Source organism: Nuphar pumila, chromosome 4 (assembly GCF_984573655.1).
Source record: "Nuphar pumila chromosome 4, dmNupPumi1.hap1.1, whole genome shotgun sequence".
Lineage (NCBI taxonomy): Eukaryota > Viridiplantae > Streptophyta > Magnoliopsida > Nymphaeales > Nymphaeaceae > Nuphar > Nuphar pumila.
Genome location: NC_143252.1, coordinates 27197499 through 27211506, shown reverse-complemented (window position 1 = coordinate 27211506; position 14008 = coordinate 27197499). Strand labels below are relative to the sequence as shown.

At 38.2% G+C, this 14008-nt stretch overlaps 1 protein-coding gene across 9 annotated transcripts in view; it reads left to right on the top strand.

The window, feature by feature from the left end:
- The first annotated feature begins 884 nt into the window (after positions 1–884).
- LOC149839727 (putative sulfate transporter 4.2) overlaps positions 885–14008 on the top strand; it is a 179958-nt gene continuing 166834 nt past the window's right edge. For 5 of the 9 annotated variants that reach the window (XR_016431346.1, XR_016431348.1, XM_090002778.1 and 2 more), the window contains exon 1: positions 899–1259. Coding sequence is in view for 5 of the 9 variants with exons in the window: in XM_090002778.1 (XP_089858904.1) it covers positions 963–1259 (297 nt within the window). In the remaining 4 variants the exon portion in view is untranslated. Of the gene's footprint in view, positions 1260–1345; positions 1425–14008 lie in introns of those variants that run through there. The other 4 variants (XR_016431347.1, XM_090002779.1, XM_090002780.1 and 1 more) reach the window with 3 other exon arrangements.

The following is a 14008-nucleotide window of genomic DNA, read 5'->3' as shown; positions in this document are numbered from 1 at the left end:
CTTTCCCTCCAAAACAAGGGACCTCAGTTGAAAAAAAAAATGAACTGATGGTTGAGATGCCAAGTTGGAAACAAATTACTTATCATTGCTTGCCACCTGTGAAGGATGTAAGCCTACTTACTCAGAAGCCAAAATCATTAATCTGCATTCCATATTAGCACATCGGCGACGACATTTTTTCTATCTTAAATTTTTATTTTTTAAAGGCAAGCTGGAGTTAGGCATACCCCAACAGCTACTCAGCGTACCACTTGGTTTTGAATCTACAACGTCCCACCACAGAGAGACGTGCACGGACAGCTCCTACCAACCACCGGGAGCCCCCAGTTGGTTATCTTAATCTTGAGTCTTGACGTGCTCTCATTGCTCACCGAGCGACCATCCTTCTACGTCTACGCCGTCTTTATACATCTCCGTGTGGTTGGTAGGAGCTGGCAGTGCACGTCTCCTTGTGGTGAGACGTTGCAGGTTCAAAACTGTGGGACGTTGAATAATAACTGGGTGACAAAAGTTTAAAATAGTAAAATATCGACAGTCAAATGCTCGGGAGGTATTTTTCTGCAAAATTTCGGCAATAAAAAATAAACTAAAAAATATAAAAAAATAAATTTTATAAAAGAATATAAATAAAACACATTTAAAAATAAAAGTCTTGCGGATTTTCACGATAAATATCTGCTAAAACCATAAATATCACGATATTTATCACGTTTGAAAATCTCACGAGAAATTGCTGTTTTAAACTTTCAGGCAATTCCTTGCGATATTATCACGAGATTTTTATAAATCTCGCGATATTTGTCACCGTCAGCCTAACCCCAAGCTTGCCTTTCAAAAAAAAAAAAAACTCTTCATTTACACGTGTTACGTCGTCTTTGTCATTCGTCGCTACGTTCTCTGAGCCGACTCGTGATTGAGAGTCAAAAAGGAAGGAGGCCAGAGAGAGAGAGAGAGAGGTGGAGATGGAGATCTCCTACGCCTCCTCGAGCGCGCCGGATTTCGCGGCCACGGCCGGCGGCGGGGGAAGGCAGGTGAAGGTGATCCCCCTCCGCCACCCCGACCCTTCGTCTTCCTCCTCGGCCTCATTGGCGTCCGCCTTCTCCCTCTCGGTCCCGCAGAAGCTCAAGCAGATGACGTTCCTCGATTGGGCGGAGCTCCTCATCCCCTGCATCCGCTGGATCCGTACCTATAAATGGAGGGAGTACCTCAAGATCGACCTCATGGCCGGCCTCACCGTCGGCATCATGCTCGTCCCTCAGGTTCCTCTTCCCTCCTCCTTCCTTTTCGGGGTTTCTGTTTGTTTTCCCTTCTGATTTAGTTTCCTTTCGTTTACTGGAACAAGAATTCAGTTGTTGTTGTTGTTTTTTTCTCTTTGCTTTCGCTTGGGACTTCCTTTTGTATCAATTGCTGGATCAGGGATTTAGGTTTTTTCTTTTGATTCTTGTGTTACGGATTTCTTTATTCATGTTAATTCTGAATCCAAATTGTATTTTTTTGAGAATTTTACTTTTTCTTTTAGTCTGGAGTTTCTCGTTTCTTTTGTTTTTTTGATGAACTGTTTTTGGTTTATGTAGATGAATTTGATGATGCTTTTTCGGAGGAGTGATAGCTTTGTAGTTTACGGTTTGCTTGTTTGCTTTGATTGTCATTGGAATCACAGATTGATTTTTTTGTGATGGTTGAGGCATTGCGGAGAATTGCAATGATCAAAGTGTGGCGTGTTTTTGGTTCGATTAGTCGATAGTCTGCTTTATCGGGTAGAAGTTTCGGTTATTTATTGTGCGGTTGCTGTTGTTTGTGAATTCATGGTTCAAGATGGAATTTAGCTCTATCTTTATGCGAAGGGTTCTTGTTCTTCATGGTTATCAGTTTCAAGGTTACAGCTACGTTGAGATTTAAGCATTTTTACAGTATTATGCTTTCCACTGTTAAAATGCTTATACAGTGTATGCTTGTGGCATAGTTGGATGAAGTGTTCACTGGCTTGATCTGGACAGCCTTTTGGAATGCAGGGTGGAAACTGTAAAGTATGAATTAATTCATGCAGAAGAGAGATTTGTGTTTTGAGTATGAAAATGAATATCTAGCAGAATGGAGTAAAAATTATGGTAGGAAATCACTAGCTGTATTGGTAGATGAAAGAGCAGAAAGCCAATTTTTGTTGTTGAACTTGAGAAGTAGGGGAAATTTTCATGAAATAAATGAAAATAGGCATTAAGGTGTATACTCATGATTGAGAAAAGAAGGTAAAATTTTGAAGGAAGACAATGCAAAAAGGGCACAACAGAGAATGTAGAACCGTTGAAATAGAAGAAAGGTTGAAGACAGACCACAAATAGTTCATGCAATAGCACTAAGGCAAACTAAGAGCTATATCTGAAAAAAGATAGAAATGTAGTGTGTAGATTTTCAAGAGTCTGTTGAACAGGGAGATGAGAAGATGAAGAAAAGCCTAAATTGGCAAATTTTTTGAGTTAAGACTGTCGATAAGAGAGAAACTTGGATAATGAAAGCATGGCCTTTAGGGGAAATGTTTATTAGGGGAAAACAGAAAAGAAACCAAGGCCATATTCTTGTCCTGAATTTAGAAGTACATGAGTTGTTAGGCAGCTGTAGAATTTTTCAGAGGATGTTGTTGTTAACAACATTTGCAAATGATGCCCCAAACAATTGGACAACTGTTTTGAATCAGAACTCTTTGGACCATTGCATAAACCAAAGAATTATACTGTATTCTCTTTCCTATCAAATTTTCAGTTTCTAGCATAGAATATCCACATGTAGTAACTTGCTCAATAAATACTGCTACAGGATAATTTGTCAAAAGAAAATCAATTTTTCTCATCTCGCTTTTCTCATTTTCATTTCTTTATCTTATTTTGTCTTGTGTTTATTATGTCTTTCATTTTTCTTTCGTTTGTGTTTGGTTCTTCTTTCACTTTTCTTTCTTCCCTTACTTTTCATGTTGTTCTTTTGACTCAAAGCAAGCAATACAAGGAATAAGCCATCTACCATAGGCATGATATGAGACCACACAGAATTCTAGAGCAGGTTGACCAATTGGCTGTGACTTCAGTGCAGATCATTTCATCTACCCTAGTTGAAAAATCTAGTACCCAATATGAAACAGAGCCTTTTCACGCAGAGAAGAAAGAAAGAGAACAGAGGTTTAGGGCAGAATTTTTCTGGTCCCATATTTCCCAATGTGGGAACATGTTATGGGTCTCCTTTTATAATTAAGAAACATGATGGCAAATTACAAAAATGCCCTTATAATACAAGTCACAACATATACATTAATTAAGGGCAAACCAAACCAAACACATACAGTTACATATAATAATAAAAAAAACAGGTCTGACATGATTTGGATTTGGGTTTGAAGTGGCCCAAATTTGACGTGATTTAGATCTGGATTGGTTCAACCACTATTCAATACCCTCCCTCAAGTTGTACATGGTCTTCAACATGGACAACTTGTTTTTAAGATACCAAAATCTTTGTGCCGTCAATCGTTTTGTAAACAAATCAGCTATCCGATAATCTGTGCCCACAAATTTTGCCTCCAACTCTTCATCTTCAATCTTTTGCCGGATAAAGTGATGATCAATCTCAATATGTTTCGTCCTACCATGATGGACAGGATTTAACGATATTTTAATGGCACTTTGATTGTCACTAAATAACACAGTCTTTGGCAATCTTTCTTCCAATTCTGATAACAAGAATCTCATCCATGTAAGTTCTGATGCAACTGCTGCCATCACTCTATATTCTGCTTTGGTACTAGATCTAGTAACTGCACTTTTCTTCTTGCTGCTTCATGATATGAAATGTCTCCCAATGTATACACAGTAACAAGAAATAGATCTCCTTTCATCCGGATCATCAACCCAATATGCATCAGAAAATGCCATTAACATCAAGATATCTTCTTGCCCCTTCTTATATATCAATCCGTCCCCAATAGTTTCCTTTAATAATCACAATATTCTCTTTGTGGCTTCCATGTGACTCACCTTTGGCTCATGCATAAACTGAGAGACCTGATTAACAACATATACAATATCAGGCCTTGCAAAGGTTAGGTATTGAAGCATACCTACTATACTTTTATATTCGGTGGGATCACTATAAAGCTCTGTCTCCGAATTCCCTAATCTTTGATGCACCAGACTTGGTGTAGAAATCGGCTTACATTCTTTCATACTTGTTTTGGTCAGTAAATCCATAGTGTATTTGTGTTGTGTAACGTGTTAGGACTAAACTGCCATCTTGATTCCTGTCCACTTCAACACCTAGAAAACACTTCAGTTTTCCCAAATCCTTCATCTGAAACATCTTAGCAAGTAGACATTTAGTTTCTTTAATATGCTGTTCAGAATTTTTAGTTACTATAATATCATCAACATATATAAGACGTAATGTCATCGTATTCTTTTCCTTGAAAATAAACAAGGAGTGATCAAGAGAAGACCTTTAAAAACCATATCTCTGAATTTCTAATGAAAATGTTTCAAACCAGGACCCTGATGCTTGTTTAAGGCCATATTTAGCTCGCAGACATATGCATTTGGGTCATCAACACTATATCCTAAAGGCTGATCCATATACACTTCTTCCTTCACATCTCCATGCAAAAAAACATTTTTAACATCAAGTTGATCCAATGGCCAACCATATTCAAGTGCAAGGGATAATATAAGCTTGATAGTACACATTTTAACCACATGACTAAATGTTTCATCATAATTCAGTCCATACTCTTGGGTGTATCCCTTCACAACAAGTCTAGCTTTGTATCACTTTATTGATCCATCTGGCTTGTGCCTCTTCAATTGTAGCCTGATTGTTCATGTTCCTGGACACATTTTTGAACAATATTTCATCAAAAACAATATTTTGAGATATCCGAATGCATCTACTCGATGAATCATAGTAGTGATATCCCTTATAATTTTCTGCATGTCCCACAAATCTACATACACGAGCTCTGTCATCAAACTTAGTCCTCCTCGTTGCCTTGTCTGTGAACATAACATGTGCATCCCCAAGCCTTTAACTCACTATAAGCTGGATGTTTCCCATATAGCATGAAATAAGGTGACTTATTTTCCAGCTTTCTCATAGGGAGCCTGTTTATCACAAACACAATAGAGTGAAAAGCTTTCGTCCATAAATACAGAGGCATATTACTTTCATGAATCATTGCCAGTCCACTCTCTACAATATGGCGATGCTTTCTTTTAGCAAGCCATTCTGTTGAGGTGTATATGGGTATGAAATTTTGCGATTAATTCCATTATCATTTAAATATGCATTGAATTCATTTGAATTGAACTCTCCACCTCTATCACATTGAAAATTAATGATGGGTAGATTGAACTGATTTTTGACAAACAAAAAGATATTGAAAACTTCAGATTTACAACAACAACAACAACTACGCCTTCATCCCAAAACAATTAGGGTCGACGATATGAACCAACAAAGAAAATCATTCTGGGTCTTCCACATGAATCCTTCTCCTCCATTCATTTCTATCCAATGCCATGTCCTCGGTGAGGTTCAAAGCATTCATATCCTTTCCTATCACCTTCATCCATGTCTTCCTAGGCCTACCCCGACCTATTTTAACTAATATATTTTCCCATTTCTCCATCCTTCTAACTGGAGCATCATTAGGCCTTCGTCGAATATGTCCAAACCACCGTAAACGATTCTCTCTCATCTTATTTTCAATGGGTGCAACGCCTACCTTCTTACGTATCTCCTCGTTCCGAATCTTATTTTTTATTGTATTTCCACACATCCATCTCAGCATACGCATCTCAGATACACTCATTTTTTGAATATGATGTCTCTTGGCAGCCCAACATTCCGTACCATATAGTAAAGCGGGCCTAATAGTCGTCCTATAAAACTTTTCCTTCAACCGCAATGGCATTCTACGATCGCACAACACTCCAGTTGTACTCTTCCATTTCATCCACCCAACCTTTATCCTATGATTTACATTTCCATCAATTTCTCCATACTTTTGAATGATAGATCCCAAATATTTGAAAGAATCATCCACCGGTATTTCTTGCTCACCAAGCATCACTACACTCCCATCTCTATTTCGTCGCTTACTAAATCGACATTCCATGTATTCTGCCTTATTCTTACTCAACTTAAAACCTCTTGCTTCCAATGTCTCTCTCCATAATTCTAACTTAGCATTAACCCCAGCTCTAGACTCATCAATCAAAACAATATCATCAGCAAACAATATACACCACGACACATTTTCTTGAATTGATCTCGTAAGCTCATCCATCACTATAGCAAATAGGAAAGGGCTTAAAACAGATCCTTGATGTAACCCAACCGTTATAGGAAAATTGGTTGTCACCCCTCCACAAGTGCGGACATTGGTTACTACTCCTTCATACATATCTTTAATTATACTAATGTACTTGAGAGAAACACCTTTCTTCATCATTGTCCACCAGAGAACGTCCCTAAGTACTCTATCGTAAGCCTTCTCCAAATCAATAAAAACCTATGTCACATGGGTGCGGGTGCGGGTGCGACACGGGTGCGGCACAATTTTAAAATTTTTGGACACGGGGACTCGGCAAAAAAAAATAAATAAAAAATATATATATATATATATATATATATATATATATAAAATTTTATTTTATTTTTAAAATGCCGCAACTGACAGCACAGTCTGTGTGTCTGTGCACAGTCACAGACTGTGACTGTGCACAGTCACAGGCACAACACTGTGCACAGGCACAGACTGTGCACAGGCACAGGCACAGGCACAGACTGTGCACAGGCACAGGCACAACACTGTGCACTGTTCACAGGCACAACACTGTGCACAGGCACAGACTGTGACTGTGCACACTACACAGTCACAGTCTGCACTGTGCCTTTTTTTCTATATATTTTTAAATAAAAAATATAAAAAAATTGGTTTTTTAGGGACATTTTTGGACTCGGTCAAAGTTGACCGAGTCCAAAATGTGGACGGACTCGGCCTGGACTCGTTGACCGAGTCCGACTCGGCGTTGATCGAGTCCGGGCCGAGTCCGAAGCCGCACCCGAGTCCGCACTCGTGTCGGGGTGTGTCGACTCGGGTGCGGCACCTCCTTAGCCGAGTCCGTGTGACATAGATAAAAACCATATGCAAATCTTTGTTCCTCTCTCTATTTCTCCCAATAAGTTGTCTAAGAAGATGTATAGCTTCCATAGTAGATCTTCCAGGCATAAAACCAAATTGATTCTCTGATATCATGACAACCTTCCTCAACCTAGACTCAATCACCCCCTCCCAAAGTTTCATAGTATGACTCATGAGTTTTATACCACGATAGTTTGTGCAATCTTGTATATCACCCTTATTCTTATATAGAGGCACCAAAGTACTCTTCCTCCACTCATTAAGCATCTTATTTGTCCGCCAAATCTTGTTAAAAAGATTTGTCGACCATTATAAACCTTTCTCTCCCAAGCATTTCCAAGCCTCGATAGGTATACCATCTGGGCCAACTGCCCTTCTTGATTTCATTTTCTTCAAAGCCTCTGCAATTTCTTTCTTTTGAATCTTGCGCATGAAATCACGATTCATCTCATGAAAAGGAATGAAAAAGTCTCCAAGATCCTGAGCATGACTTTCATTAAATAGCTTATCAAAATAATCTTTTCATCTCTCCTTAATCTCCTCATCTTTGACTAAAACCCTTTGCGTTTCATCTTTGATATATCTAACCATACCCAGATCCCTCGATTTCCTATATCTCATTTTTGCAATCCTATAAATATCCTTCTCACACTCTTTGGTATCCAACTTGTCATAAACCTCCTTATATACCTTATCTCTCACGTTCCAAACTACTTTTTTAGCTTCCTTCTTTGCTATCATATACTTCTCCAAATTCTCATTATCACGACTTTTACTTAGATTTCTATAACACTCTCGTTTAACCTTAATGGCTAATTTGACATCCTCGTTCCACCACGATGTATCCTTACCTAGGGGTGCACCGCCTTTAGACTCACCCAATACCTCCTTAGCCACCTTTCTCATGCCACCCGCTATCTTATTCCACATAGATTCTGAATCCTCCTCGAGACACCAATCAACTTCATTAACTACCCGCTCTATAAACATTCCTTGTTTAGCTCCTTTCAGTGCCCACCACTTAATTCTAGGATCTATCCTATGTCTATCCCTTTTGCGGCATTGTCTAATTCTAAGATTTAAAATTAAGACTCTATGTTGTGTAGCTACACTTTCTCCCGGTATAACCTTACAATCGATGCAACAACCCCTATCTCTCTTTCTAAGTAGGAAAAAATCTATCTAACTCGTATTAACCCCACTTTTAATCTATAAAACTTCAGATTTACATTTCATGAAATAGATCCATGTAAAACATGAATAATCCTCAATAAATACGACATAATACTTGATGCTAGACAATGAATCCTTGGGCGCAAATCCCCAAACATCTGAATGTACAATTTCAAAAGGCTTGGAAGCTTTATTATCAGATGGTGAAAAAGGTAATACATGACTTTTTGATACTTGACAAATAGGACATAAGAGACCTTCAAAAAAAGTACTAAAATTGTACCTAGGAATTAAATTATAAAAAACAAGGCGATGTACGAATTGTCTACCACAATGAGCTAAACGATTGTGCCATACTTTAGACTTATTGAACTCATCAACAACGAAAACATAAATGAAAGAGGATGACGACAAGGGCAACAATTTCAGCTTGGGGAGGACTTCTACTAACGGCTTCATGGGCTTTAAATGACTCTCGTTGAGGACATACATATTTTTGCACTTTTTTCCTTCAACGAACGTCTTCCTCATGAGAAGATCCTTCACATAAATAGAATCAACGTTGAAATTCATGTCATCAACAAACTTAGAAACAGAAATAAAGTTCCTTTTGATATTGGGAATGTATAAGGTATTTGACAATGACAGAGATTTTAATGAGAGATAGAAGATGGGGTGTCGAGTTCCATTACCAGTAATAACATTGTTATTTCTATGATAAGGAATTAATTCAGAAAACTTATCCACATCACCACTAATGTAATTGGCTGCTCCAGAGTCTATGTACCACACCCCTTTTTCATTCCGCTTTAGATTCGGACCTGTAAGTTTAACAAGCAAGAGATTCTTGTCCAGCGTGACAACATTTGAACTCTGTACCTCACTCGTCTGCCCTTTCTGTTGTTCTTGACCATTATTATCTCTCTTGGTTTGCACCATATTCACTTCTAAATTATACATGGGATACATAGCATGTAAAGACTCCCCGTTCTCCTTGATTACTAACAAATAGAGGAGCGTTTGGACTAGGAGTAAGCCTCTACCTCCACCATTGTTTATGCCACGACCTCTGCCTTCTTGATAGCCACGACCTCTTCCATGAGATAGTCCAGTAAACAACACATCCTGAGAATCTCCCTGGTTTTTATTCATTTGATCATATAACCTCTTTAGAGACATCTCATAATCTAGCAATTTTGGCCTCAAGTTTTCAAAAGTGGGAAGAGCAGGGAGACATGCCAAAGAGATTGATAGAACATGATATTCAAAACCTAAACCATTAAGCGTCTGTTGTGTAATCTCTTGCATTTTCATACTTAGTTAAATTTTGAGATTTCTGAAATTTGACTAAGTGTTGTAGAAATATAGGAAAACCCTTGATAATAGGATGGGATAATTGAGTCTGGGCGTCGCCCATGTCTCATTGACAAGACCGAAGCAAGCCAATTAAAAGGTGATAAAAAAAAATTTAACCTTTAAAATCAAGCAAAATTCGAGTGAAATTCAGGTTAAATTTAGGTGAATTTCTGAGGCAAAATTTGAATTACATACCGTTAGATGCGCCTCAAAATTCTAAGTTTAACGATATTTTACTTTTCTGAATTCAAGTTACGATTGGTCCGAAAATCACATTTTTTCAAAAAAGGCTAGTCTCGATGAGACCGAGTCTGGATTGGATCAGACCGGATCCGATCCATATGATCCAAATTAATATTGATATGGACTCAATCTAAGACCCATATTAATTAGGATCAATCCATCTTAGGATCAATCCATCTTAGGATCCAAATGGATTTTGGATATGAATTTGGATCTTGAATCAGGATCCACATCCAAAATCGAGATCCAACAAAAATACAACTTTAAATTCAATATACAAGTTTAAATTAAGTAAATAAAAGATTTAAAAGACTTCCACAGGGATAAGGCACCCTCTGGAAGTTTTTTGGATATTTATTTATTAATAAATAAATAATTAAATTAATATTAAATATTATTTAATTCCAATTTTTTTAGTTTCTAAATGGTGGAGACTCTAGAAGAGTCCATAATAGTTATGAGAAAGGCATAAAGTAGGAAAATAAAGGAATTCTAATAGAGTTGGAAAAAAAGAAAGAATTGGAGAAGTTAACAAGAAGAGTTTTAGAAAATTTGAAAAGAAGAGTTGGAGATGATGTCCAATCTCCTTCTTTCTATAGAAGAGCTGGAAAAGGGGGAGGCGTCACCCCTAGGTGCCTCTATATAAACTCAAAAAAAAAGGGAAGAAAGAAAGAAAGGAAAAGAGAGAGAGAGAGAGAGAGAGAGAGAGAGAGAGAGAGAGAGAGAGAGAGAGAGAGAGAGAGAGAGAGGCCTTCTTCCTCTCCGAATATCCGAAATTTGTTTTCCATCATTTTTCAAGCTTCGATATAGGTACGAATTCCCTCTCTTGATTCAAATGGGGAAAAAGAGCATAGGATGGGTTTGTGCAAGGTTGTTATTGAAAAAAAAAAATTGATTTACGCATGGCTGTTTATGTGTGTTGCAGATTTAAGTTTTTGTTTATGGCAAAAGCATCTCATACATGTGATCAATGCATTCATTCTTTATGAGATTCGAAAAGAAATTGCATACATATTATTTTTGTTGATCTTATGCTGTCACATGGGTGCGGGTACGGGTGTGACACAGGTGCAGAGCAATTTCAAAATTTTTGGACACGGGGACACGGCTATATATATATATATATATATATATATATATATAACAATCATAAGACTCGGTCAAAGTTGTGCCATTAAGGGACACGACTATATATATAACAATAATAAGACTCGGCTATATATATATTAAAAAAAGATATAAAAAGATTGATTTTTTTAGTTTTTATACGTCTTTTGCCCTAAAATTAGACAAAAATAGACTCGGTCAAAGTTGACCGAGTCCAAAATGTGGATGGACTCGGTGCATTGACCAAGTCCGACACTTGGTTGATTGTGTTCGAAGCCGCACCCGTGTCGGGGCGTGTCGACCTTATAGCCGAGTCCGTGTGACTTAGATCTCATGTTAATCACGGGCACACACGCACGTTAAATACACCTCCAGATCAGTCATAATGATTGTTATGACTGATTTGGTATGGATTTTGGAAATAAGGAACTTTAGGAAAGATATTTGATAAAACAAAAAAAAAACTGTCTTGGGGAACGTTAGGACCAAGAGTATATATATTTATCTATATCTAACTTGTCAGCAGAATATATATATATATATATTGGCCTGGTTGGTAGTAAATCAGAAAATTTTGTATCGGCCATCCTTGTCATTAAATTTCTGTTTATACAATCAGTTTACATATTCCTGGGACAGTATGTGTTAATGTTACCGATCTGTCGCCTTTTTCAGTTGGTGTTCATACAGGTTTTTTTTAGAGGTAATCTAAAGATTTAGAAATGTTGATAGTGAGGAGAGATGCACAACAACCAAGGTAGAGAGAGAGAGAGAGAGAGAGAGAGAGAATAATCTAACTTACTCTTTTCAATTAGGGCTACTCTCTATATTAAATAGAGATAGTCCAAAGAACACAATTACACCCAGGTCCCTCATTAAAGAATAAGACTCAAATAATCTCTACTTTAGAAAAACTTATTTACTAAAAGCATCATAAAAACATCTTAGTCTCAACACTCCCCCTCAAGCTGGAGCATAGATATCAATCATGCTCAGCTTGTCACAACACTTTGAGAAATTTGGTCTCGCCAGGGCTTTGGTAAAAACATGAGCTATTTGATCTTCGGAAGATACATGATCGGTGCAGATATACCCAGCCTGAACCAAGTCGCGGATATAGTGACAATCAACTTCAATATGTTTAGTCCTTTCATGAAATACTGGATTGTTGGCAATATATGTAGCAACCCTATTGTCACACATCATCAACATAGGTAAGGATACTTTCTCCTGAAGCTCAGTCAAGACTGATTTTACCCACATAATCTCAGCTGCACTCTGGGCCATTGCTCGGTATTCAGATTCAGCACTCGACCTGGCTACAACGGTTTGTTTCTTACTCCTCCAGGTAACAAGATTTCCTCCCACAAACACACAAAATCCCGATGTTGACTTTCTATCTTCAACAGATCCTGCATAATCCGCGTCAGTGTAAGCAACAACGTCCAAAGATGGATTTCGTTTAAACAACAGACCTTTACCAGGAGATGCCTTTAAGTACCGAATAACCATCATAGCTGCATCCCAGTGAACTTTTGTAGGTTTGTCCATGAACTGACTGATTTTACTCACAGCTAATAAAATGTCAGGTCTAGTAACAGTCACATATAGTAACTTACCCACCAAGGATCTAAAGCTGGAACTGTCGACATACTCAGACTTCTCATCGAACATGTGAGTTTTGGGATCCATTGGAATATTAGCTGGCTTGGCTCCTAGCATTCCAGTCTCTTTTAATAAGTCCAACACATACTTTCTTTGAGACAACACTAAGCCCTCTTTGTTTCTTGCAACTTCGATACCCAGAAAATATCGTAGGTGACCAAGATCTTTAGTAACAAAGTGTTTCTGAAGATGATCTTTTGTGGCAGAAATATCTTGGGCACTGCTCCCTGTTAATATGATGTCATCGACATATACCACCATAACAACAATTCCAGCACTGGTTTTCTTGATGAACAAGGATTGATCTGAAGCGGACCTGACAAAGCCAAAACTCGACATTACCTCAAACAATTTGTGAAACCATGCCCTTGGACTCTGCTTCAGGCCATAAATCGCCTTCTTCAACTTGCACACCTTCTTACCTTGAAGCCTGGGGGTTGTTGCATGTAGACAGTTTCATGCAAATCCCTATACAAAAAGGCATTCTTGACATCCAACTGAAACAAGGGCCATCCATGGTGCACAACAACAGAAAGAACAATACGAATAGTGCCAAGACGAGCAACTGGGGAGAAAGTTTCAAAAAAATCAGCACCATAAGTCTGAGTATACCCATTTGCAACCAACCGGGCTTTGTACCGTTCAATTGACCCATCTGAGTTATATTTAATGGTATATACCCACTTGCAACCAACAATATCTGCATCAGTTGGGAGATCCACCAAATCCCAAGTGCCCCTAGAACATAGGGCATCCATCTCATCCTTCATAGCCTGCATCCATTTTGGGTCGAATAGAGCCTGACTGTGATGAAGCGGAACAGAGGAGGCAGACAAAGCCGAGATAAAATTCTTCATAGAAGCCCCAAGATTAACTTCAGAAACAAACTGAGAAATGGGATGAAGGGTGCACCGTCTTTTCCCTTTTCGCAGAGCAATAGGAAGATCCTCATCAACAACAAAAACTTCAGTATACTCAGAGATACTAACTTCAGGAGAAAAAGATAATGGGGGCATGGAGGTAGGTGGTAACCTGTGAGTATACACTATAGGAGGGTTTCTGTATCGAGACTCCCCAGAGGATGGAGCCACAGGCTTTGGAGTGAACGACTCTAAAGGAAAAGGGGGAATTGGCAGAGAAAAAACATCACCTTGACTATCTTGTAACCTTGGAGTAGTACTCGAAAAATAAGGAATAGACTCAAAGAAGGTAACATCCGCACTGACATACTCTTTATGAGATATAGGGTCATAGCAATGATATCCTTTTTGGTTCTTAGGATAC